The following is a 25,301-nucleotide window of genomic DNA, read 5'->3' as shown; positions in this document are numbered from 1 at the left end:
CGAATCCCAGAGCTTGGTTGGGAGAGGGGCCCCTTTGCTGGTTTTACTTTCCCCCAGAATATCCGGGAGAGCAAGAGAAGGTGGGAGGGATTAATGGTGGAATGGGAAGGAGGGAGTCTGCAGGGGTAGGCTGCTGCAGAAGTGGGTGGAAGAGGGGCGGGGTTGCACCTTAAAAGGTGGATCTTCTTCTGTCTGTCTTCCAGTGGGCAGGGGGAGGAGATGTCTTCCCCTAGACAGCTGGAGCTGCCGAGGCTCAGTCCTCCAAAGATTGAAAAAGTAACTTCACCCAGGCAGCTCCAGCTGTCCTGGGCCAGACACTTGGGGGGGACCCCTGTCCTCTGAAGTCTTCTTCCTCCCCCTACCTTCAGCCGACGCACCTCACTGCACCGACCTCCTCTTCCTCCCTCTGTTCGGTGTCGCAAACCAGCAGCAGCAGCAGCAGCACAACCCCTCCCGGCTGCTGTTTGGTAGTATTCTTCTCCCTCCCTCCCTCCTTGTTGATGGTGGTTTCTCCTTCTCCTTCTCCTTGACTCAGAGGGACCCGGGCAAGGGCCTGCTCCCTCTGCTCTCTCTGCTCTCCACTCAGTGGCAGTTCAGCCAGAATCAGCTCCAATGCCGAGCTGGTGTGTCTGAAAGACAACCCAACAGAGATGTGATCAGATTTCGTTTGAGGAAAGTCAAAGAAACCAACAGCAATGACATCACACAATAATCCTCCAATCCTGCCTGTATTCCAAAGTTCTGATTGGTTCTGGGAATCACACCCCACCCCCTGTCCTTTGTTAATTGGTGCCTGGATTCATGGACGATTCCTGAGTGGCTATCAGGGATTGTCAATCATCATTGGTGATGTCATAACCTGTTCAAATGCAGGCTGTCCCAGTAATATAAATACAAAAGCTTGTGAGGGAAGAGGTGACATTGTTTCTGCAGTGGTGTTTAAAGTGAGAGTTTTGCTAATAGTAAAAGTTAAGATGGCCTCCCAAGTGTGGCAGAACTATCACAAGGAGTGTGAGGATGGTGTCAACAAGCAGATCAATATGGAGCTCTATTCCTCCTATGTTTATCTCTCTATGGTGAGTTTTGTATTTTTGGGGCACAGTTTCAAAATTAAGGCTGTGATGTCATTGTATTCTAAGCAGATAGAGTTTCTTGTCAATGAATTGGCTTCAGAGTGTACCTCTGTGACCTCCCCAGTCTCAATCTAGTGAATACTCTTACCACAATGATTTCATTGAAGGTCTTATTAACAGATTGTTCCCTGCTCTAATAGCTGTGTCCTATCCTGATGTTAACTCAAGGGTTCCATTAAGTTTGTAATAGAGAATTCATCTTGAGGATTCATAAACCTGTTTGACTTTTGCAACTTGGTGGGGGGAAATTAGATTTGGGTGACTAGTTAGTGGAACATTGGCTGGTTCTGGCTTTCTTCCCCTCCCCTTTCTAATTGACTGACATACTTATACTCCTGTTGTGCTGAAGTTTTCCTCACTGAGGTGACACTAAGGGCTTGATTTTAGCAGGCCTGCGGGTTCCCAGCAGGTGGTCCTCCGGGAGCGTGGAAAACGCGGACGGCTAATTGCGTGCGTCCCCCGTGCGATCGTGGGATAATTGACCTGGTTAAGCCCTGCTTCCGGGTTCTCCGCTCCCCAGCTGCGTCGACGCGATGTAGGAGCTCCACTTAAAGGGGCAGTCTCCCAAAGCCCCTCCTGCTGCAATCAGTAGGCTACAGATGATGGCTCACCCGAGGGGAAAGGCTGCGCCACGTTTTTCAGACCTTGCGCCTCAGCTGACGCTGGAGGGCGTGAGGAGGAGGAGGGACACGCTCTTCCCTGCGGATGGACGCAAGTGCCCTGCTGCCGCCACCAGGAAGGCATGGGCAGAGGTGGCGGCGGAGGTCAGCAGCAGGGCCAACACCCCAAGGACATGGGAGCAGTGCCGCAAGCGGTTCAATTACCTCACTAGGTCCGGCAAGGTGAGTACACTAACGCACCCTCCCACAACCCGTCCCCACCATCACGCCAAACAGATCACAACCCCTCCTGCAGAGCCAACACAGCGCTCCCGCAGCAATCCTCACAGCCACTCACTCACCATCCTCGCCGTGCCCGCAAGTACCCACCGTCCCTGTCCCCACCCGAACACTACCACACACCCCAATCCCTATGCAATGGGATGAGCATGTGGCACACGCATCCTCCCATCCATCTGCCCCACGCTCAACCCACCCACACCGATGCTCGATGCGTCTCACTATGCAATACGCACCCACTCACGCATCTGTGTTTTGCCTTGACGGGAGAAGAGGAGCAAGAGCCACAGGGAAAGGGCACGCACCGGAGGTGGCCCGCCGCACCTGGTAGACCTCACCGACGCAGACGCAGAGGTGGAGGCGCTCGACCTCGCCCGCACACCACATTGCCTGTCGGTCGCAGATGGCGAGTCTGTCGCTGCAGAAACGGCCGGTAAGGGAAAGCTGACACTCAACACCCATGATCGCGAGTGACCGTATCATCACCTGCCATCAGGCGCACCGTAACGTTGGTGCACATGCCTCATAGTGCCCTCTGTTCTCTTGCAGGGCCGTCTGCGAGCGCTGCGATTGAGGAGGGCGATTCCTCAGAGGATATGCCGGTCTCTGAGGGTGCATCGTCACATCTGAGCCAACCATCCACCAGCGCAGAGACACGCACCTCGGTGGGTCCCCCTCGCCAACTAGTTGGGGTAGCACTTGGTGATTCACCGCGCACGAGTGAGCATGAGCAGACCCTGGTGGCAGGGGCAGCCGCGGAGGGTCTGCGTCGGTGGGAGCACTCATCTCCAGGCTCTGCTCAGCCGGACCCAGATGCTGAACCCAGGGGGCCACCAGTGAAAAGGAGAGTTGTCGAGGGGCACCAGCTAATTGCTGAGGTACTGGGAGAGGTGCCGCGTGCATTGTCCACAATTGCGCAGGCGATGGAGGAGTCCAACTCCTGCATGAGGGCATTGGTGGCGCAGGTACAGGAGGGTACCAGCGACAGTGTCGCAGGAATGTCTGCGGTGGAGGACAGGCTGGCCTCCCTCGAGCGTCACGCACAGCTCCACATCGAGTCCGTGCAGGCCCTGACAACGGCTGTACGGATTCAGGGTGAGCAACATTCCGCCGCCATAAACAGGCTGACGGATACACTAGGTGGCCTTGCAAGGCCTCACACATGCCATCCAAACTGCCGTCCAGCAGGGTGGACGGGGTGATGTGGGCCGAGGCCACGAGAGGGATGATGGTGACCGGGGACATGGAAGCGGGGACGCTTCTCAAGGCGCCCCCACGTCCCACCCGTTGCCCCCCCTCAACCAGTACCCGCAATGGTGCCTCCTCTCCAGGTGGCCGAGTCTGCCCCTGCCCCGGTGCAGGAGGAGCAGTCTGTGGAGGTGCCCTCACGGGCACCGAAACCCAGGGGCCGTCCGCCCAAAGCATCTACCCGGTCAGGGCGAGAACAGGAGCAACCTGCCACTACCTCTGCTGGAGCCACAGGGGTAGCACCACGTAGGGGTACCCGCAAAATAAATCCAAAGGCGTTATAAGCACAAAGGGAATGCACCAGGGTGTCTATTAATTTGTACACTTTTTGTTTATATTATCTCACATTGTACATATTAAATACTATATTCTCACCACTCCTGCCACCTCTCGTCCATTCTTCCGCGGCCTGTGCAATAGGTGCGTTCCGTGCAGGCCATCATGACGGCGAACACCTGCTGCCACCCATTGGGCACACTGCTGTGGGTGCAGGAGTACTGGCAACAGTCTTCAGTGGAGGGGGCTGGTATGGCCCCTCGCAGGTGTGGAGATGTGGGCGCCTTGCACTGTCTGACTCTAGGAGAACCGTTGACGTATGAGTGCCTCCCTGGCCCGGCGAGCATCCCGGTGAGTCGTGGTTCGGCGCATGGGTCGTCCACCATCCTCTGGCGCATCCGCGTCCTCCTCCTCCTCATCGCCGTCCTCAACGTGGGTGGCGGGTGTGGATTGGGCCTCCTCCAGCGGCACCCCTCTCTGTAGTGCCATGTTATGCAGGGCACAGCAGACAACTATGATTCGTCCCACTCTGAATGGTGTGTATTGGAGCGCTCCCCCAGAACGATCAAGGCACCCGAAGCGCATCTTGAGCAGCCCTATGGTCTGCTCAATTGTAGACCTGGTAGCAGTGTGGCTGTCATTGTACCGACGCTCCGGCTCGGTGATGGGGTTCCTCAGAGGCGTCATGAGCCACGTGTGTAGGGGAGCCTCGGTCTGTACACCCTGTGCGGAGGGTAGTGCCTCCTGCGACGCATCTCTCTCTGCGGTTGCCCTCCCTCCTGCTGTGCAGGTGGGTGTGCCGCAGCACCGTGTTGGGGGGCTCCACGTCTCCGAGGTGGACTGCGAGGCTGCTGGGGCTGGTCATGCTGTTCGTCCTCCGAGGATGTCAACGCACCACCCATCTGGCAGGTGTTGGTCTGAGGGGTTGTGCAGGCTAGGTAGGTGGTTCCTCGCACTGGGGCTGCGGTTTCACGTCGGTCTGTCCTCTGGCTTGGCGGGGGTGGTGGAGGGCAGGGGTTGCCCTACGTGACGCGGTGGCCTCCTGCGTGGGTGAGGGCTCTCCCACCCGCTGTGGAGTGCACCTTTGGCAGCTGCCACAGGCTGCTGGCTGGAACACGACCGGTTGAAGGGAGACTGCTTCTACCAGTGTGTGAAACACACTGCGTTGAAGCTAAAATCCCACACTTCCTGTTTTGACAGCTGCTTCAGCTCATTTAATGACCTCAACAAGCAAGGTAAGTACACTCAAGTGGAACCCCGCTGGCTTTAATTGCCTGCGGGATTCCCACCAGCGGGGCCTGCGCGGCACCCGGAAGTGGCTGGGATCTCGGCGTGATCCGGTCACGTGACTGAATATCGGGATTTTCGGGGCCCCCCCCTGCTGGAAACCCGCAGGAAACCTGACGCTAAAATCGAGCCCCAAGTGTTTGAAGTTGTTAAACTACTGAATTTGAAACCTTTTGCTCTCTTCCCTGCACTAATTTTAGACTTCTATCTGGGAACTGAAGTAGATGCCACTGATAAGTTGAGCTAAAGTGTAGTTTGATTGCTGAAATGAAACTTTAATCCAAAAAGCCCTATTGCTCCATAATGTGTCCTTCTTCTAATGAACTCTTGGTTACTTCATGGAGGGATTTTCAACATTTTTAGAAGATCAATGAATCAAATTGAGTTTGACTTGCAAGGAAAACACTTTTTGTTTAGAAACTGTGCCCCTTAATTGAAAACGAAGTATTGAGTCAGCAAATGGGTAATTTATCTACCATGATGTTACTATCATTTTGAGCTGGCCATGGATGAGATTTAGGCCTGACCTGACTCTTCCCATTTTTGTCTTTCCCCACAGTCCTATTACTTTGACCGGGATGATGTTGCCCTGCGTCACTTTGCTGAGTTCTTCAAGGAGCAGTCACATGAGGAACGGGAGCACGCTGAGAAACTGCTGAAATTCCAGAATCAGCGTGGGGGCCGAATCATCTTGGAGGACGTCAAGGTTAGATTTAATGTCATGAATCTTGGGTAGCTTAAAAAGTTTCCTCATTATTTTAAATAGTTTGATATCTTGCCATTACACCCAAAAGTTCTTAAAAGCAAGTGAGATTGAGTAAAATAGTTAGTATTGGGCAAGAATAAGTGAGGACTTGGAAAGGTATAAGTGATTAGGGTGAGTTGATGTTCTTTGGGTCACTGAGCTAGTGGATATAGGAGGATCAATGTATGTGGATGTTCAGAAAGATGAGTTTCTGCACAAATTGCTAACTAAATCTTTGTGGGGCAAGGAACTGGAAGAAAAATTGTAACATTAATAGGAAACTGGTGTGGAGATCAGAGGAAGAAATGGGGTTAAAGGAATATTGTCAACTAGTAAGTTCACACTCCTTGTAACCACCCTCATGCCCTTTTGTTCAGGCCCTAACCACTCCAGGAGAAACACTTTTTTATATTTGGAAGAGTTGATCAAGGCTGGTCAGTAACTCTAAAGTAAGACATAGTCTTGTTTTCCTCCAATTCACCACTAAATGGCATTGGTAGATGTTTGTACTGCTTCCCAGTACAATACAAGAATGGCAGATTGCAGAACCTTCTAAAGGAAGGATTTTTGAGGGGAGGTGTGAACATATTTAAAAAGCAACTTGAGGATCCAAGTACATGCAACTTTTAAACTAGTTTGCAAGTGCAAAAATAGTTACAAGCTTCAAGTTGACAGTGCTTTCTAATCTAGAAAGCCATAGATGCAAAGCCAATTCCCTATTTCAAAAGGGATGCATAACTACTTGGAGGGTGTTTAGGGTTATGGGAAAAAGGTGGGAATTGGGATTAGAGCTGCAAGTTTAAAATGGCAGTCAATGGACTGATCGGCTCCTAGTATCCAGCAATGGCCTCCAATGTCATCCCAGTTATTGACTCCACAATCCTTCCTTGTATTCCTATTCTTCAGGTGCACGATTAATGTCCATTGCTTCTAACCCTGCTGTTCTTGAGAATAACAGTGCTTGGACTTTCAGCTTCCATTGTAGGTGTGCTGACAAGACAACTCTTCCCTTTTTTTCAGAAGCCAGAGCAGGATGAGTGGAGCAATGGTCTGGAGGTGATGCAGAGAGCTCTGCAGATGGAGAAGCATGTGAACCAGAGTCTGCTGGATCTGCACAGACTGTCCAAGGAGAGCACTGACCCTCATGTAAGTTTCAAATTAGTTGAGGGTGGAATTGGAATCTGCCACTTATAAATTGGTGGTTTTTCATAGGTTTGTTTCACTAAACTACTCCCAGGGCTCTTGATATCTAAGGTACCAAAATGGAACTGAAGGTGATTTCTAGTTTAATACAATAGCAGACTTTCCATTTGTGGGGTAATCTTGGTCTTGTCTGGCTAAATGTATGAATCCCCCCCAAGTGCACTACTTTTACCATTATTCTAGTCCAGGAAATTAGCAAGAATAATGTCACTTCTGGAGATGATCCTCACCTTGACATGTTTGAGCAAACTACACTCACTAGTTTCTCTCTTCCAGTTGTGTGACTTCCTGGAGACCCACTACTTGGATGAACAAGTGAAGATGATCAAGAAGCTTGGAGATCACATCACCAACCTGAAGAGACTGGGAGCCCCTGAGAATGGCATGGGAGTGTACCTGTTTGACAAGCACAGCCTGCATTGACTGGGGTTCTATAACCATTCATTCTATACTTGGTGAAAATGAAGTGTGACTAAATTCTGGTGGTGAATTTCCACTTTTCTCATCTCATTGTTGCTGTACATAGAAATAAAAACTTTATCTTTATACTGCTTTGTCTGTTTTGTATAATTGAGTGGCTGATCTGATCACCAAGATCCCCATTGCATGACACCCAGCTGAGTAACTAGTGATCAAGTTAGAACTTTTCAAATACATAAGCCCCTCCTGGTCCAGCTTCCTAAAATTGATTCTGTACTGCCCAGGATGGCTGTGCTCACATCTCCTCACTGAGAGGCTTATTGGGGATTTTGGAAATACACAATTTCTGCAACTGTGATCTCAGTAACAATTCCAGTTTTCATTACATATGTCAGCATGTTGCAAAGCTTTGAAACAATAATTCAGGGCCCCTGTTCCCCATTGTAGTGTCTTCAGTAATAACTGTCCAGTCTGGAGAAGGAAGTGCATCAGCTTTACAACCTGCTTCAGACTTGTTTCTGTCAGTGGGGGAAATTACAATTGAGGTACTTTAGCATTAGTCTCATGCCACACATCACTCTGGATTACTGAAGTGTTGTACAGTATTAACCACCTTAGTGTCTTCCTTTGAGCAGGCAGTCTTTTGTTTAACATTCTCTCCTCTAGGGCAATACTTAGCAATGTTCTGGAATTAAGTAACCCACCAGTCTGCAGAAACATCAAACTGCTGTCTGTCTGGTTTGGAGTTTGTTGGTGGTGGGTAATCAGGACTGGTATAAATGATTGATTGATTCCTGTATATCTCCCAATGACTTAATCACTTTTGATTATAGAATCATAGAAGTTACAACATGGAAACAGGCCCTTCGGCCCAACATGTCCATGTCGCCCAGTTTATACCACTAAGCTAGTCCCAATTGCCTGCAATAGAATCATAGAAGTTACAACATGGAAACAGGCCCTTATAGCACCACTAACTGTTATAGGAATTCACAAGTTAATTGAAATTCAATATTTGATGTACATTATAATCTATACTTCACTTAGTATTTTTCTAATTACCACAACTTGTACAAAAAAGACTGCCCTTAACCTACAAATAGTAGTGATTTTTGAGTTTTCCTGAAGTCATGAGAAATTAAATACACCTAGTAATGGTGTTTAAAAATAGTTCACCTTGAGTGAATGAAGTACTGAGGCACATAAGCCCAATAAATATTCTTTCATGGGCGAAGGTAGCAGACAAGGTGAGCTGTTATACATGATTACACTATCTACAAATTAAATATTGGCTTGACTGGCAGGGGATGGAGGATGCCTATATGAGTAAGACTAGATACCATGGTTTGGTAACAGGGCAGGCACATGGGATTAGGACTACTTGTGTGGAGGATAAACAACATGAACTGGTTGGACCTAACTGCCTGTTTTGGTGTAAGTTTTATGTAATTCACTCTTCTCTGTTCTTGAGGCTTTGTGGTCCTTCTATTCAATGTCTGGTTGTTCGACCAGAGTTACAACAGGATAGGAACATAATACTGATGATACTACAATCTGGTCAGGCAATATCGCTTGAGAAAATGCGAGATAGTTGACATTTCAGGTATAAAACTTTTCCTCACAACAGATTGGAGGTTTGTAGGAGATGAATGAACAGTGCAAAGTAAATTCTAGACTTAACAGCTCTTAAAGGTCATGAAGATAAAACTCCACATCGCATTTTACAGTGATGGAGCAACAGAATTCTGTTTGACGATCCCAACTGATCCACTTTCCATTTCCCCGACTCGTTGTCGGTTGGTTTGCGGACTCACTGCGGACTGTCTGGTGAAGGTCAGTCTCCTTCAATCTATTGTGGTGATCAGCATTGTGAATCTGGGTATAACGGACTCTTTCTGGACACACCAAGATTCCCATCAATTGTCCAAGAGACAGGTTAACTGAGAACCAATTGTGCTGGACCCCATCTACGAGATGGGATTTCCATTTGTAAACACATCGATCTCTTTGAGATATGTTGCGAAGCTCTGATTCTGGGAACAGAGATGTTATCAGATTCAGTTTGAGGAAAGTCAAAGAAACCAACAGCAATCACATCACAGAATAATCCTCCAATCCTGCCTGTATTCCAAAGCTCTGATTGACTCTGAGAATCACCCCCCCACCCCCTGCCCTTTGTTAATTTTTTAAAATTTGTTTTTATTGAGTTTTTTTTGTTTTAGGCCCCCCCCCCTCTTTTAAGAGGGGGCGGGGGCAGTAGGGTGTGTTTTATTTAAGACAAAACAAACCAAAATACAGTGATTCCTTTGTTAATTGGTGCCTGGATTCATGGAAGATTCCTGAGTGGCTATCAGGGATTGTCAATCATCATTGGTGATGTCATACCCTGTTTAACTGCAGGCTGTCCCAGTAGTATAAATACAAGAGCTTGTGAGGGAAGAGGTTAGGTTGTTCCTGTAGTGGTGTTTGAAGAGTAATCTCTGTTAACAGGAAAAGTTAAGATGGTGTCCCAAGTGTGTCAGAACTATCACAAGGAGTGTGAGGATGGTGTCAATAAGCAGATCAATATGGAGCTCTATTCCTCCTATGTTTATCTTTCTATGGTGAGTTTTGTATTTGTGAGGCACTGGGTCAAATTAAGGCTGTGGTATCATTGTATTCTAAGCAGGTAGAATTTCTCTAGGTCCATGAATTGGCTTCAGAGTGTACCTCTGTGACCCTCCCCAATCTCAATTTAGTGACTATTCTTTACAGTGATCTGGTAGAAGGTCTCATTAACAGACTGTTCCCTGCTCTGTAATAGCTGTGTCCTATTCTGAGGTGTTTCTATCTGAAACTAACTCCAGGGCTCTATCAAGTTTTTAAGAGGAGTTATCTTAAAGATGTACAAACCTGGTCAGCTGTTGCAACTTGGACTGAAACCATTAAATTTAATGGGGTGACTATTTAGTGGAACATTAGGTCCTGGCCTGTTTTCTCCCCCCTCTTTTTCTAATTGAGTTAAGTCCTGAGATTCTGGTTGTGAAGTTTTCCTTGGAGGCTGGATCCTTACACTAACTGACTTCAAGTGTTGAAACTGCTGAATTGGAAATATTTTTCTCTGTTGCTTAACTGATTTCAGACTTCTAACTGGGAACTAAAGTAGGTGCCACTGATCAGTTGTTTTAAGTGTAGGTTGAGTTCTGAAATGAAGCTTTAATTTAAAAAGGATTACAGCTCCCTAATGTTTTCTATTAATACAACCTCTTGTCTAATTGAGCTACTTCACAGGGAGGGACTTTCAATGTATTCAGGAAAGATCAATGAAGCAAATTAAGTTTTATTTACAGGAGGCACATTTTCTTAGACACTGAGCACCTTAATTGAAAGCAGAGAATGGGTAATTTATCTGACATGATGTAACCACCATTTGTGACTTGGCCATGGATGAGATGTAGGCCTGACCTGACTTCCCTTTCCATTTTTGTCTTTCCCCACAGTCCTATTACTTTGACCGGGATGATGTTGCCCTGCGTCACTTTGCTGAGTTCTTCAAGGAGCAGTCACATGAGGAACGGGAGCACGCTGAGAAACTGCTGAAATTCCAGAATCAGCGTGGAGGCCGAATCATCTTGGAGGACATCAAGGTTTGATTTAACTAAGGAGGGGTCTTTGGTGATGTAACTCGGGTAGCTTAAAAAGTTTCCTACCTTTTAAATAGTTTGATATCTTACCATTTCATACAAGTTCTTAAAAGCAAGTGCGATTAATAAGTGAAGTAGCTAGTGTTGGGGATGAGTAAGGTGAGTACTCTGAAAGGTATAAACTGATGAGGGTGAGTTGGTATGGCTTTGGGTCACTGAGCTAGAGGATAAAGGAGGATCATTGTATGTGGATGATCAAAAGGAATGAGTTTCTGCATCACATTGCTAGCTAAAACATGAGGTGTGGGGAACGAATAACATTTGTAGCATAGATCAGGAACTAGTGTGGAGAGAAGAAGAATTGAGGTTGAAGGAATATTGTCAGTAGCAAGTTCCCTTTTTTAAAGAAATTGCCTCCAGTATCAATTACTTGGATTTGGGAGAAGAGTAGATCTAAGCTTATTGGTAATCCTAAAGTAGGACATGGTCTTCTGTTCGCCTCAATAATACATTGCTAAAGGGTGGTGGCAGATGTTTATACTTCCCAGTACAATACAAGACTGGCAGATGGAAATACCTTCAAGAATTGAGATGGGGGGGAAATTAACCATTGTTTTTAGTGACTTTAGGATCTAGGCAGGTGATAACTTTTCAATTAGTTTAGTTTGCTTGTGTGACAAACAGATCTGAGTGATGAATAGAATACCAGAAATTGTATTTCAATTAGTGCTGGTCAGTGCAATTAGACTGTTGCTTTCCAGTTTTTTGTGCCCCACCTTGAGTACACTGACCTTAACCAATAAAGGTCTCTACTGAAGCATCATTGATTTGTCTTCCATCTTGAAGATGGACAGTAGTGATCGAATTGAATTGTCTGAGGTTTGACTTGGTCAATGGGGACATGAGGATAATTTTAGAATGTGAACTGGGGGAGAGGTGGTGAAAGCTTGAAGTTGAAGTGGAGTCAGCTGTAGAAAGCCATAAATACAAAGTCAATCGGGGTTTTCAAAAGGGAGAGCTCCTCGGAGGATATTTAGGATTATGGCATGAAGTAGTGGTATATTGGGAATGTGGTTTGCAGCTGCTATGACTAATGAAATGTCAGTCAATGGACTGATTTGCTCCTATTGTCCAGTGATCGCCTCCATCATCCCAGTGATTTATGGGTCCACAATCCTTCCTGTTGAGGTGCACAGATTAACTTTTGTTGCTTCTAACCCTGTTGTCCTTGTGCAAAACATCCCTTGGACTTTCAACTTCCATTGTCGCTGAATGTACTGACCAGACAACTCTTCCTTCTCCAGAAACCAGAGCAGGATGAGTGGAGCAATGGTCTGGAGGCAATGCAGAGAGCTCTGCAGATGGAGAAGAATGTGAACCAGAGTCTGCTGGATCTGCACAAACTGTCCACTGAGAGGACAGACCCTCATGTAAGTTTTGATGTACTGGAATCTGCCACTGAACTCTACATTGGTAGAAAGATTTCCATATAGGTTTGTTTCTCACTTGCTGAGAATTTAGGTGTTTTTCTCTGTAAAAGCCCAGCTAAACTGTAGACCAGAATCACTAAACTACTCCCAAGGCACTCTATCTGAGGCATCAAAATGGATCTTGAGGCAATCTCCAGTTTAATGGAATTGATGAATATCCACTTGTGGGATAATCTGTCTTGACTGGTTAAATGACTACTTTTACTATTATTCCAGTCCAGGAAATTAGCCAGAATTATGTCATTTCTGGAGATGATCCTGATGTAACATCTGTTTGAGCTAACTACATTCACTGGTTTCTCTCTCAGTTGTGTGACTTCCTGGAGACCCACTACTTGGATGAACAAGTGAAGATGATCAAGAAGCTTGGAGATCACATCACCAACCTGAAGAGACTGGGAGCCCCTGAGAATGGCATGGGAGTGTACCTGTTTGACAAGCACACCCTGAATTGATTGGGATTCTATACTTGGTGAAAATGGTGGTGAATGCTTTGATTGTGGTTAATTCCCAGTTTTCTGATCTAACTCATTGTACATGGAAATAAAAGCTATTCATCATTGAACTGCTTTGTCTTTGTTGTATAATTAAGGTGCTGACCTGATTCTTCTGATCTCCACTGCACAACACCCAGCTGAGTAACATATGATCCAAGTTACATGCCTGAAGATATTAAGTCCCTCCTGGTCCAGCTTCCTAAACTTGACTCAGTGCCTGTCCAGGATGGCTGTGCTCACATCTCCAAATTGTAACTGAAAAGCTTATAGGGGATGCCTGAAATACACAATTTCTGCAACTGTAATCTCAGTAACAGTTCCTGCTCAAAAGGGGTTTTTCATACCATGTCAGTGAAATGTTGTGGTTTGAAATGAAGCTGGGGGCTGAATTAGTGTCCTCAGTAATAACACTCTTCAGGCTGGAGAATGAATATCATTTGCTTCAAACTTGTATCTATCAGGACAAGGCACAGGTGAGGGATACCTGTAATTGAGGTGCCTTGGCATTAATCTGATGCCACAAGTCACTCACTGGGTTGCTAAAGAGTTGTGGCCTGTATAGTATTGACCAGCCTACAGTCTTCCTTTGGCAGATTGTCTTAAAGTTTCCTCCGAGGGCAGCACTGACCTATTCTTTGTGACTGAGTAAACCATCAAACTGCAGTGTGTCCTGTTTGGAGTTTGTTGGTGTTGGGTAATCAGAACTGGTATAACTGACACTAAAGCAAATGATTCTTGACAAATTGTTCAGTTTCTTTTGATTAGAGGGCCACTAACTGAAAGATCCGCCAGTTAATTGTAATCAAATAGTTGCTGTACAATGTGTTTGATGGCACTTGGTATTTTTCTAATCACAATTTATGCAAAAAGATTGCTCTTAACACACAGTGTGTGCTGATTTTTGAGTTTCCCTGAAGCAATGAGAAATGAAACACATCCAAAATTCATAAGGCCACTAAATAGTCTCAAGGACCTAGGTAGCAGTTAAGGTGAGCTGTTATACATGGTTACATTACTGACAAATTAAATATTGGCTTGACTGGCAGGGGACAGAGGATGCCTGCATAAGCAAAATTAGATGCCATGGTTTGGAAACAGGACAGGCCCGTGGGATTAGGACTACTGCTTATGTGGAGGATAAACAACACAACTGGCTCGGCCGGCCGGCCAGCCTGCTTCGGGGTTAATTTTTTCTGTAATTCATTCTTCTCTGTTCTTGAGGCTTTGTGGTCCTTCTATTCAATGCCTGATAGTTGGACCAGAGATACAACAGGATAGGAACAAAATACTGGAGATACTCAGGTCAGACAACATTGGTCTAGAAAATACAAGACAGTTGACATGTCAGATATAAAAACTTTCGTCACAACAGACACGAGATTTGCAGGAGATGAATAAACAGTGCAAACTAAACACTTGACGTTAAAGTTTCTAAATTTCATGGGGATAAAACTCCACATCGCCCTTTACAGTGATGGAGCAACAGAGTTCTGTTTGAAGCTCCCAACTGATCCACTTTCCATTTCCCCAACTCGTTGTCCTTTTTTTTGCGGACTCACTGCGGACTGTCTGGTGAAGGTCAGTCGCCTTCAATCTATTGTGCTGATCAACATTGCGAATCTGGGTATAATGGATTTTTTCTGAACCCACCAAGATGCCCATCAATTATCCAAGAGATGAGTTAACTTAGAACTGATGTGCTCGACACCATCTACAGGATGGAATTTCCATTTGTAAACTCATCGATCTCTTTGAGATATGTTGTGAAGCTCTGATTCTGGGAACAGAGATGTTATCAGATTTTTTTTTTGAGGAAAGTCAAAGAAACCAACAGCAATGACATCACAGAATAATCATCCAATCCTGCCTGTATTCCAAAGCTCTGATTGGTTCTGGGAATCATCCCCCACCCGTCCTTTGTTAATTGGTGCCTGGATTCATGGACGATTCCTGAGTGGTTGTCAGGGATTGTCAATCATCATTGGTGATGTCATACCCTGTTCAAAGGCAGGCTGTCCCAGTAGTATAAATACAAGAGCTTGTGAGGGAAGAGGTTAGGTGATTTTTTGTAGTGGTGTTTGAAGTGTGGTTTCTGCTAATAGTAAAAGTTAAGATGGCCTCCCAAGTGTGTCAGAACTATCACAAGGAGTGTGAGGATGGTGTCAACAAGCAGATCAATATGGAGCTCTATTCCTCCTATGTTTATCTCTCTATGGTGAGTTTTGTATTTTTGAGGTACTGTTTCAAAATTAAGGCTGTGATGTCATTGTATTCTAAGCAGGTAGAATTTCTCTAGGCTAATGAATTGGCTTCAGAGTGTATCTCTGTGACCTCCCCAGCCTCAATCTAGTGAATATTCTTAACCGTGATCTTGTAGAAGGTCTCATTAACAGATTCTTCTATCCTGTTCTGATTAATTTTAAATCTGAAGCTGGCTCAAGGGTTCCATGAAATTTCTAATACAGGATTTATCTTGAAGTTGCATAAACCTGGTTAACTTGCAACTTGGATGGAATCAATTTAAATTTGCTGAGTTAATGGAACAGTGGCTGGTTCTAGCCAGTTTTTTTTTCCCTTTTCTAATTGAGTGAATCCTGTTGTGCTGAAGTTTTCCTCAGAGGCTGGATCGTTACACTAACAGTGGTTCAAGATGTTAAATTTTTGAAATTGGAAGATTCTGCTCTTGCTTAACTGATTTTAGACTGTCAACATGTAACAAGTGGGTGTTGCTGATAAGTTGCCCTTGGTGTTGGGTGAGTGCTGAAATGAAGCTTTAATCTTAAAAAGCATTATAGTTCCCTAATGTTTTCTTCTAATACAAACTTCTTGTCCAGTTGAGCTACTTTTCAGGGAGGGTAGATATTCAGACAAGATCAATGAAGCAAATTGAGTTTGACTTGCAAGAAAATCTTTCTTAAACTGTGAGTCCCTTTAATTGATAGCAGACTGGGTAATTTATCTATGATGTTACCATCATTTTTGAGCTGGGCATGTATGAGATCTAGGTCTGACCTGTCTCTTCTTTTCCATTTTATCTCTACCTACAGTCCTATTACTTTGACCGGGATGATGTTGCCCTGCGTCACTTTGCTGAGTTCTTCAAGGAGCAGTCACATGAGGAACGGGAGCACGCTGAGAAACTGCTGAAATTCCAGAATCAGCGTGGAGGCCGAATCATCTTGGAGGATGTCCAGGTTAGATTTAAACTAAGGAGGGGGTCTTCTGTCATGCACCTTTTGGTAGCTTAAAATTGTCACTATTTTAAATAGTTTGGTCTCTTACCATTACACCCTTAAGTTGTTAAAAGCAAGTGAGATTAATGAGAAATTGCTGGTGTTGGGGGAGAGTTAGTGAGGTGGAAAATGGAACTGGTAGAAAAATTCTAGCAGATAGGAAACTGGTGTGGCGATCAGAGGAAGAATTGGTGTTTAAGTAATATTGTCAAGCAGCAAGATTGCCCCCTTTTAAAAAAAAAAAGAATCTTTCCCTTTTTCATTGAGGTGCTAGCCCCTCTTGGATAAACTGCCTATATTTTGGCAGAGAGCAGAACAAAGCTTGTCAGTAATCCTAAAGTCAAACATAGTCTTCTGTTATCTTCAATAATTAACTGCCATGGTGTGGCAGATTCTTCCCAGTACCATGGAAGAATCTTGGAGGTGGGTAGATTTTTAGTGACTCGAGGATCCAGCTACATGTTAGTTTTAAAAGTAGTTTGGCAGTGCAAAAGGCACTTCAAGGCAAATGGAATGCTGACCTATGTAGAATGAGCCAGAAATTGCATTGCAATTAGTGCTGGTCAGTGCACAAAGACTGTGTTCCAGTTTTTTGTGCCCCACTTCAAGTGCACTGACCTTAACCAATAAACCTGGTCTCAATCAAAGCTTCACTGATTATCATCTTCAAGAACAAAGGCAGTTAATGATCTAATGAAGCTGTCTTAGAATTGACTTTGTAAATAAGGACATGAGGATAATCCTTGCATTTGAGCTAAGTTGGTGACTGGGGAGGAGACTATTAAATAGAATGTGGGAGTCTACTGTAGAAATCCATAGATGCTGTCAATTGAGGTATTTAAAAGGGAGAGATAGCTACATGGAGTATATTCAGAGTTATGGCAAAAAAGGTGGCTAATTGGGTTTAGAGCTGCTACAGCTGGTAAAATAGCAGTCAATGGACTTGCTGGCTCCTGGTATCCAGCAATGGCCTCTAATGTCATCCCAGTGATTGACTCCCCAATCTTTTGTCATGTTCCTAACCTTGACATGCACACTAACTTTTCTGTTGCTTCTAATCCTGTTGTCCCTGCGCATAACATCCCTTGGACTTTCAACTTCCATTTCAGCTGAATGTGCTAACAAGACAACACCTTCCTTTTCAGAAGCCAGAGCAGGATGAGTGGAGCAATGGTCTGGAGGCAATGCAGAGAGCCCTGCACATGGAGAAGGATGTGAACCAGAGTCTTCTGGATCTGCACAAACTCTCCAAGGAGAGGACAGACCCTCATGTAAGTTCCTAATGTTTCAGATGAGTTGAACATAGGAACAGGTGTAGGTCATTCAGCCCCTTGTGCCTGCTCTGCCATTTGATAAGATCATGGCTGATCTGTGATCTAACTCCATATACCTGCCTTTGGCCCATATCCCTTAATACCTTTGGTTGCCAAAAAGCTATCGATCTCAGATTTAAATTGAGCTAGTATCAACTGCTGTTTGCAGAAGAGAGTTCCAAACTTCTACCACCCTTTGTGTGTAGAAATGTTTTCTAATCTCACTCCTGAAAGGTCTGGCTCTAATTTTTAGACTAACCCCTACTCCTAGAATCCCCAACCAGTGTAAATAGTTTCTCTCTATCCACCCTATCTGTTCCCCCTTAATATCGTATCAGATCACCCCTTAACCTTCTAAATGCTAGAGAATACAACCCCAATTTGTGTAATCTCTCCTCATAACTTAACCCTTGAAGTCCATAGGTTTGTGTTTCAGCTATTCTGCAAAAGGCTATTTACTCCAGACCTGGTTCATTCACCTACCCCCAGGGGACTTGATATGAGGCATCAAATGAGATCTCTCCTGTTTAATGGAATTGATGACTTGCTATTTGTGGGATAATCTTGGTTTGGTCTTGTCTAGCTAAATGTGCCAATCCCACAAGTGCACTAATTTTACCATTATTCCAGTCCAGGAAATTAGCAGGAATAACTTCTGATGGAGATGATCCTCACTTGACATGTTTGAGTTAATTGCACTCACTAGTTTCTCTCTTCCAGTTGTGTGACTTCCTGGAGACCCACTACTTGGATGAACAAGTGAAGATGATCAAGAAGCTTGGAGATCACATCACCAACCTGAAGAGACTGGGAGCCCCTGAGAATGGCATGGGAGTGTACCTGTTTGACAAGCACAGCCTGCATTGACTGGGGTTCTATACTTGGTGAAAATGAAATGACTGAATGCTTTGGTTGTGGTTAATTCCCAGTTTTCTCATCTGTTGCTGTAATTGAAATAAAGGCTATTCCTTATTGAACTGGTTTCTTTGATGTCTGACTACTCAAATCACCAAGGTATCCACTGCATAACCACCAACTGTGTAACTTAGATTGTAAGTTCAAACTTTTTACATGCATAAAAATAGAAGTCCCTTGTGAACCAGCTTCCTAAACATCATTCAGTTCCTGTATATGGTGGCTGTGCTCATCTCTGAGCTCTCTCTCCTGAAGTTTTAGGGAACTTCTAAAATACACCAATTTCTGTAACTGTAATCTCAGTAACAATTCCTGCTAAAAAAGGGATTTCGTAACATCTGTGAAGTGTTGTGAAGCTGTGCAACAAAGGAATTTGCAAGGTGTGGGGGGGCTGAATTAGTGTCTTTAGTAATAACTGGTCAGCCTGGAGAATTAAGAGCATCAGTGTGGCATCTTGCTTCAGACTTTTGTCAGGATAGTAGGTGGGGGGGGGTGGAGGAACCTGCAATTCAGGTGCCTTGGTGTTAGTCTTATGCAACAAGTCATTCTAGATTACTAAAGTGTGTGGCCTGTATTATGCAGTATAGCATTAACCACCTTAGTGTTTTCCTGTGGGCAGGCTGTCTTTTTTTTCTTAAGAACTAAAACCCAAAGAAACCAAAACCAAGTGCTCAAATTAAAACTTTATTATCCTCGTCCAGGATGCATTTCAGCCCCTGCGATGCCCACCGGTCGCGGAAAGCCTCGAGCGTACCGGCAGACACCGCGTGCTCCATCTCCGGAGCAACCCACGAAAGAGAGGCAGACAGGCCGAGCGACCGCCCCCACGGACCGCGAGCACCTTGGACAGGCCCACGAGGACGTCCGCCGACCTGCCCGCCCCCCTCCTCACCGGGCGGCCAAAGATCAGGAGCGTGGGACTGAAATGCAGCCAGAACTTGAGGAGCAGCCCCTCCAAATAATGGAACAGGGGCTGCAGTCTCGCACACCCAGTGTACAAGTGGAAAACGGACTCCTCCAGGCCGCAGAAAATGCAAGCGGCCTGGGTGTCCGTAAAATGGCGTAAACGCCGATTGCATGGGATAGGCTGTCTTTTGTTTAACATTCTCTCCTCTGGGGCAATGCTTAACAATCTGCTGGGATTGATTAAACCATCAAATTGCAGGATGTCCTGTTTGGAGTTTGTTGGTATTGGTAATCAGTGCTAGTGCATATGATTCTTGTACATCTCCTAAACTAGCAGTCAAACTGCAGTGTGTGCTATATGGCATATGTTGGGTAAAGTGGAGATGATCATTGCTGATCTAAATTACTCAATCAAATCATGCCTCTACATCTCCCAAACACTAACTGCCTTTCTAATATGGAATCTCTAATTCTTACAGGGATCCACCTGTTAATTGTAATCAGTTACTGTACATTATCTTTCATATTTCATGGTATTTTTCTAATTACCACAACTTGTTCAAAAAGACTGCCCTTCAACCACAAATAGTGTGATTTTTGAGTTTGCTTGAAGACACCAGAAATTAAACCCACCTGTTAATGGTGTTTGAAAGTAGTTCACCTGAAGGCAATGAATGAACCCTGTTTGAATGTACTCAGGTACATGAGCCCATTAAATATTCTCTCATGATCTGAGGTAGCAGACAAGGTGAGCTATTATACATGGTTACACTACCTACAAATAAAATATTGGCTTGACTGTCAGGGGATGGATGATGTCTCCATGAGTAAGATTAGATGCCATGGTAGGGCAATAGGGTAGGCCAATGGGATTAGGACTACTGCTTGTGTGAATAATGAACACCAACATGAACTGGCTGGGCCAAACAGCCTATTTTGGTGTAAGTTTAATGTAATTCATTCTTCTCTGTTCTTGAGTCTTTGTGGTCTTTCTTTTCAATGCCTGGTAGTTGGACCAGAGTTACAACAGAATAGGAACAAAAACCAAAATACTGCAGATACTGGAAATGTCAAACAAAAACAGACAATGCTGGCAGCTGATCAGGCAGCATCAGTCAAGAAAACACAAGAGTTGCCATTTCAGTTTTAAATCATTTCCTCACGTCAGACTCCAGATTTGCAGGCGATGAAAAAACAGTGCAAACCAAACACTGGACTTTGCCAGTCTTAACTTTCATGGGGATAAAACTCCACATCGCACTTTACAGTGATGGAGCAACAGAGTTCTGTTTGAAGCTCCCAACTGATCCACATTCCATTTCCCTAACTCGTTGTCGGTTGGTTTGCGGACTCACTGCGGACTGTCTGGTGAAGGTCAGTCTCCTTCAATTTATTGTGCTGACCAACATTGTGAATCTTGGTATAACGGACTCCTTCTGGACACACCAAGATGACCATCAATTGTCCAAGAGACGGGTTAACTTAGAACCGATTGAGCTCGACACCATCTACGGGATGGGATTTCCATTTGTAAACTCATCGATCTCTTTGAGATATTTTGTGAAGCGCTGATTCTAAGAACAGAGATGTTATCAGATTTAATTTGACGAAAGTCAAAAAAACCAACAGCAGTGGCCATTTATGGGTCCAGGTTGGACGTGATCCATGGGGGTGGTCGCTCTGGCTGCCTGCCTCTCTTCCACAGTCTTGTCCACACCTGAGTGGCCTTGGAGAAGGAGCATGCGATGTCTGCTGGTACGGTTGAGACCTTCTGCAACCGGTGGGCATCGCAGGGACTGGAGTGTGTAGTGGGCACGGAAAATAATATTCTGATTTAATTTGCTAAGTTTCCTTTTTTTGTATGATTTTAGGTGTTTCTTAGTTGTACCCTTTGGGGCACTTTTATTAGATTTCTTTTTTTTTGGGTATGAAGCACCACAGTGTCTCCCAAACGGGATCTATTAAAAGAGGAATAAACCTAGAGCAACGACATCATAGAATAATCATCCAATCCTGCCTGTATTCCAAAGCTCTGATTGACTCTGGGAATCACACACCACCCCCTAGTCCTTTGTTAATTGGTGCCTGGATCCATGGAAGATTCCTGAGTGGCTATCAGGGATTGTCAATCATCATTGGTGATACTTTGTGTAAATGCAGGCTGTCCCAGTAGTATAAATACAAGAGCTTGTGAGGAAAGAGGTTAGGTTGTTACTATAGTGGTGTTTGAACTGAGATTGGTATTACCAGTAAAAGTTAAGATGGCCTCCCAAGTGTGTCAGAACTATCACAAGGAGTGTGAGGATGGTGTCAACAAGCAGATCAATATGGAGCTCTATTCCTCCTATGTTTATCTTTCTATGGTGAGTTTTGTATTTTTGAGGCACTGTTTCAAATGAAGGTTGTGATGTCATTGTATTCTAAGCAGGTAGAATTTTTCTAGGTCAATGAATTGGCTTCAGAGTGTCCCTCTGTGACCCTCCCCAGTCTCAATCCAGTGAATACTCTTAACAGTGATCTTGTAGAAGGTTTCAATAACAGACTCTTCCCTGCTCTGTTATAGCTGTGAGTTCCATTCTGTTTGTAGCAGGATTTATCTTGACAATGCATAAACTAGTCAACTTTTGCAACTTGGCTGGAAACTGTTTAATTGACTAGGTAATGAAACATTGGCTGGTTCTGGCCTGTTTTCTCCTAACTGAGTGAAGTCTTCAGAATACTGTTTAATTTTTTTTTCCTCCACTGAAGCTGGATCCTTGCATTAACTGATTCAAGGTGTAAAACTGCTGAATTTGAAAGATTTTGCATTTTTTTTCATTGCTTTTAGACTTTCATCTGGGAACAAAAGTGGATGCCATTGATAAGTTGTCTTAAGTGCTGACAAGTATCAGTATGGAAGATAAGGGTGGATCAAATCACTGTAGGCAGCTAATGGCCAAATGGTATTATCTATAGGGCATTTTCACCACTTTAAAATGGAATCATTAACTGCTTTGCTGTCTATCTGCTGCTGAATGAGCAAATCAGTTCAAAGTCCTGCATTGAAAGTACTGCACCCTATAGGGACTCCACAGCTTCTCCCTGACAATGCTGGCAGAACTGTGGCCAAATAGGCACTCTATTGCACATTATGTTGCCCATCTTAATCCAAAAAGCATACAACACTAATATTTTCTTAATACAACCTCTTTTCTTGAGCTACTTCATAGGGTGTGACTTTCAACATATTCAGAATAGATCAATGAAGCAAATTAAGTTTAACTTGCAAGAGCAGCACTTTCTTAGACACTGAGTCCCTTTAATTGAAAGCAGAGAATGGGTAATTTATCCCATTTTTGAGCTAGCCATGGATGTGATCTAGGTCTGACCTGACTCTTCCTTTCTGTTTTATCTCTCCACAGTCCTATTACTTTGACCGGGATGATGTTGCCCTGCGTCACTTTGCTGAGTTCTTCGAGGAGCAGTCACATGAGGAACGGGAGCACGCTGAGAAACTGCTGAAATTCCAGAATCAGCGTGGAGGCAGAGTCATCTTGGAGGACATCAAGGTTAGATTCAGCAAACTTTGAAGAATTGCCTTGGTTTTGTGAAAAGTAGGCTAGTTGGGCCTAACCTAATAATTTTTGTTGAGTATGTATTTTCAGCAGTTGGGGCTTGCTGGCTAAAATTGAAGTGCATGTAATTAGAAACCACCTTGTGACACCAGAAACTGGGTGAGGCAGAGCTGGGATAAATTGATCAGCTGATGGTGCCAACTTGTGCCTGTATGATTGGGATTTGCAAATAGTGATATATGCTGAGCTTGGGTTCATAGTGAGCTCTGCAGAATGAAAATTGGGGGAAGGTAGTGAGTGTGATGGTAGATGTAGTTTGTTGAAGTCTACATCAAATGTAAGTGTGAAGAGATTGGGGGGTCCTAAGTACAGATGATATTAGAAACTACCTGTTCCAAATACAAAGAATGTTAATTGGATGGTGGGCTTTATCCTAAAGCATAGAAGTGTTATTGCAATTTGTTAGACCTCTTAGCAGTATTCTAAAAGTAATATTGCAATGATGAAAGTCCAACTCACTACCAGGATATTGCCTGGGATAAACAGACTAGTAAAATCTGGTGTGGGGGTGCTCTAGTCCCCTGAATTAGGGTATCAGAAGTGACATTGCTTTGTGTTCCTAATAACTCATCTTATGATCAAGGATAACTCATTTCAATTTCACCCACTGACTCAATTTGCTGATGTCTTTTCCTTCTTACCCCTGCCCCCAAACCCCAGAAACCAGAGCAGGATGAGTGGAGCAATGGACTTGAAGCAATGCAGAGAGCTCTGCAGATGGAGAAGGATGTGAACCAGAGTCTGCTGGATCTGCACAAACTGTCCACTGAGGGGACAGACCCTCATGTAAGTTCCTAATTTCTCATTACAGAAAGGACTTGCACTTGTATAGCACCTTTCATGACCTCGGGATGTTCCAATTAACTTCTCTTGAAGTGTAATCACTTTTGTTAAGTAGGAGATACAGCAGCTAAGTTGCACAAACAGCACAGATAAATGACCAGAAACTGCTTTAGTAAAGTTGTTTAGGGATAAATATTGGCTAAGTCACTGGGCAAAATTCTCTTGCTATTCAAAATAGTGCTATGTGTTCTCTTCAATCCACCTGAGGGCAGACTCAATCTTGCTGTAAAGTCTCATCTAAAAGATGGCACCTGACAGTGCAGCAGTACTGCACTGGAGAGTCAGCCTGGATTATGTGCTCAGATCTGGAGTGGGACAACCCAGGGCCTTTTGATTGAGGCAGTGAGCAAGGCTGACACTTAGCATGTTGAGTTGAAGACTATGGTGGAAGCTTATATCTTTAACGATCTTTAGAAATATCACAATACCCAGTAGGTTTGTGTTGATCTTTCACAAACTTCTCATTTGAGAAGTGGTGGTGCATAAGAGATTGGGATTAAGGTGCACTGGTATTTCAAGGATTAAGATTTAACTGAAGGGTGTTCTGATTTCCAATTCTAAATTTACTCCTGGAATAAACCTAAACTATGATCAATCAATCTCTGTACACTACTTGTACCAGTTACCTAATCCAGAAGATCAACAATTTTCTCCCTGGGCAGTGAAGCTCAGACCCTGGATATTGTCTCCTCAGCTAATATACTTCATATTTTTCTTCCAGTTGTGTGACTTCCTGGAGACCCATTACTTGGATGAACAAGTGAAGATGATCAAGAAGCTTGGAGATCACATCACCAACCTGAAGAGACTGGGAGCCCCTGAGAATGGCATGGGAGTGTACCTGTTTGACAAGCTCACCCTGAATTGACTGGGATTCTATAAACATACATATGAAAGTGACCAAATTCTGGTGGTGAATGCTTTGATTGTGGTTAATTCCCAGTTTTTCATCTGTCACTGCATGGAAATAAAAGCTATTCATCATTGAACTGGTTTGTCTTTGTTGCATAATTAAGTAGCTGATCTTTTTATTGAGAAAAACCAAGATATCATCTGCATGATGCCCAGCTGAGTAACTTATGATCCCAAGTTAACTCTTTACATGCCTAAAAATGAGTGCCTCCCAGTCAATCTTCCTAAATATGATTAGTGCCTGTCCAGGATAGTTGTGCTTGCATCTCAATTGTCTGATGCTTAGAGGGAATTTCTGCAACTGCAATCATAAAAACCCCCTTTGAGCAGCAAAATATTGTGGAGCTTTGAAGAGTTTGGGGAGGGTGTTGAATTAGTCCCTTCTGCATTAATTCTCTTCAGTCTGGAGAATGAAAAGCATCTGCTTGGCATCCTGCTTCAGACTTGAATCTTGGTGGGGGGGAAAGTAAAGGGTGAGAGGAACATGGAATCTTGGTATTAGAGTAATACCACATATCACTCACTGGATTGCTGAAGTATTGTGGTTTGTATAGCTTGCTCATAGGAAGACTAAAGTGGTCAATGCTATTAGTTAACATCTTTCCCCTGGGGGGAATAATTATCAATGCTCTAGGATTAAGTACAATACCAATCTGTATAAAGCTATACATCATACTGCTGTATGACCTACCTGGAGCTTGGTGTTGGATAAAGTGGTAGCAGTACTGATATATAGGAATCATT

The 25,301-nt window shown here is 44.4% G+C and overlaps 4 protein-coding genes across 5 annotated transcripts; all 4 read left to right on the top strand.

The window, feature by feature from the left end:
- Window positions 1-900: 900 nt before the first annotated feature.
- Window positions 901-7,339, top strand: LOC137305581 (ferritin heavy chain, oocyte isoform-like). Its single transcript, XM_067974438.1, has 4 exons — window positions 901-1,076; window positions 5,403-5,549; window positions 6,609-6,734; window positions 7,068-7,339. The coding sequence occupies exons 1-4, from the start codon at window positions 975-977 to the stop codon at window positions 7,212-7,214; spliced, it is 522 nt and encodes a 173-aa protein (XP_067830539.1). The 5' UTR covers window positions 901-974; the 3' UTR covers window positions 7,215-7,339.
- A 2,294-nt stretch (window positions 7,340-9,633) lies between these two features.
- On the top strand, window positions 9,634-12,889 carry LOC137305582 (ferritin heavy chain, oocyte isoform-like). The gene is made up of 4 exons (XM_067974439.1): window positions 9,634-9,814; window positions 10,691-10,837; window positions 12,139-12,264; window positions 12,633-12,889. The coding sequence occupies exons 1-4, from the start codon at window positions 9,713-9,715 to the stop codon at window positions 12,777-12,779; spliced, it is 522 nt and encodes a 173-aa protein (XP_067830540.1). The 5' UTR covers window positions 9,634-9,712; the 3' UTR covers window positions 12,780-12,889.
- A 1,983-nt stretch (window positions 12,890-14,872) lies between these two features.
- LOC137305580 (ferritin heavy chain-like) lies at window positions 14,873-18,344 on the top strand. Its single transcript, XM_067974437.1, has 4 exons — window positions 14,873-15,036; window positions 15,869-16,015; window positions 17,200-17,325; window positions 18,088-18,344. Exons 1-4 carry the CDS (start codon window positions 14,935-14,937, stop codon window positions 18,232-18,234), a joined length of 522 nt encoding a protein of 173 aa, XP_067830538.1. The 5' UTR covers window positions 14,873-14,934; the 3' UTR covers window positions 18,235-18,344.
- Window positions 18,345-20,053: 1,709 nt separating this feature from the next.
- Window positions 20,054-24,634, top strand: LOC137305583 (ferritin heavy chain, oocyte isoform-like). 2 transcript variants are annotated; one of them, XM_067974441.1, is made up of 4 exons: window positions 20,054-20,129; window positions 22,590-22,736; window positions 23,463-23,588; window positions 24,367-24,634. In XM_067974441.1, exons 1-4 carry the CDS (start codon window positions 20,085-20,087, stop codon window positions 24,511-24,513), a joined length of 465 nt encoding a protein of 154 aa, XP_067830542.1. In that variant the 5' UTR covers window positions 20,054-20,084; the 3' UTR covers window positions 24,514-24,634. The 2 variants fall into 2 exon arrangements, with proteins under 2 accessions (XP_067830542.1, XP_067830541.1); XM_067974440.1 differs by lacking the exon at window positions 20,054-20,129 and adding an exon at window positions 21,409-21,551.
- Window positions 24,635-25,301: the final 667 nt, after the last annotated feature.

This window comes from Heptranchias perlo, chromosome 40 (genome assembly GCF_035084215.1).
Source record: "Heptranchias perlo isolate sHepPer1 chromosome 40, sHepPer1.hap1, whole genome shotgun sequence".
Taxonomy (NCBI): domain Eukaryota; kingdom Metazoa; phylum Chordata; class Chondrichthyes; order Hexanchiformes; family Hexanchidae; genus Heptranchias; species Heptranchias perlo.
This window is presented reverse-complemented; position numbering and strand designations above follow the sequence as displayed.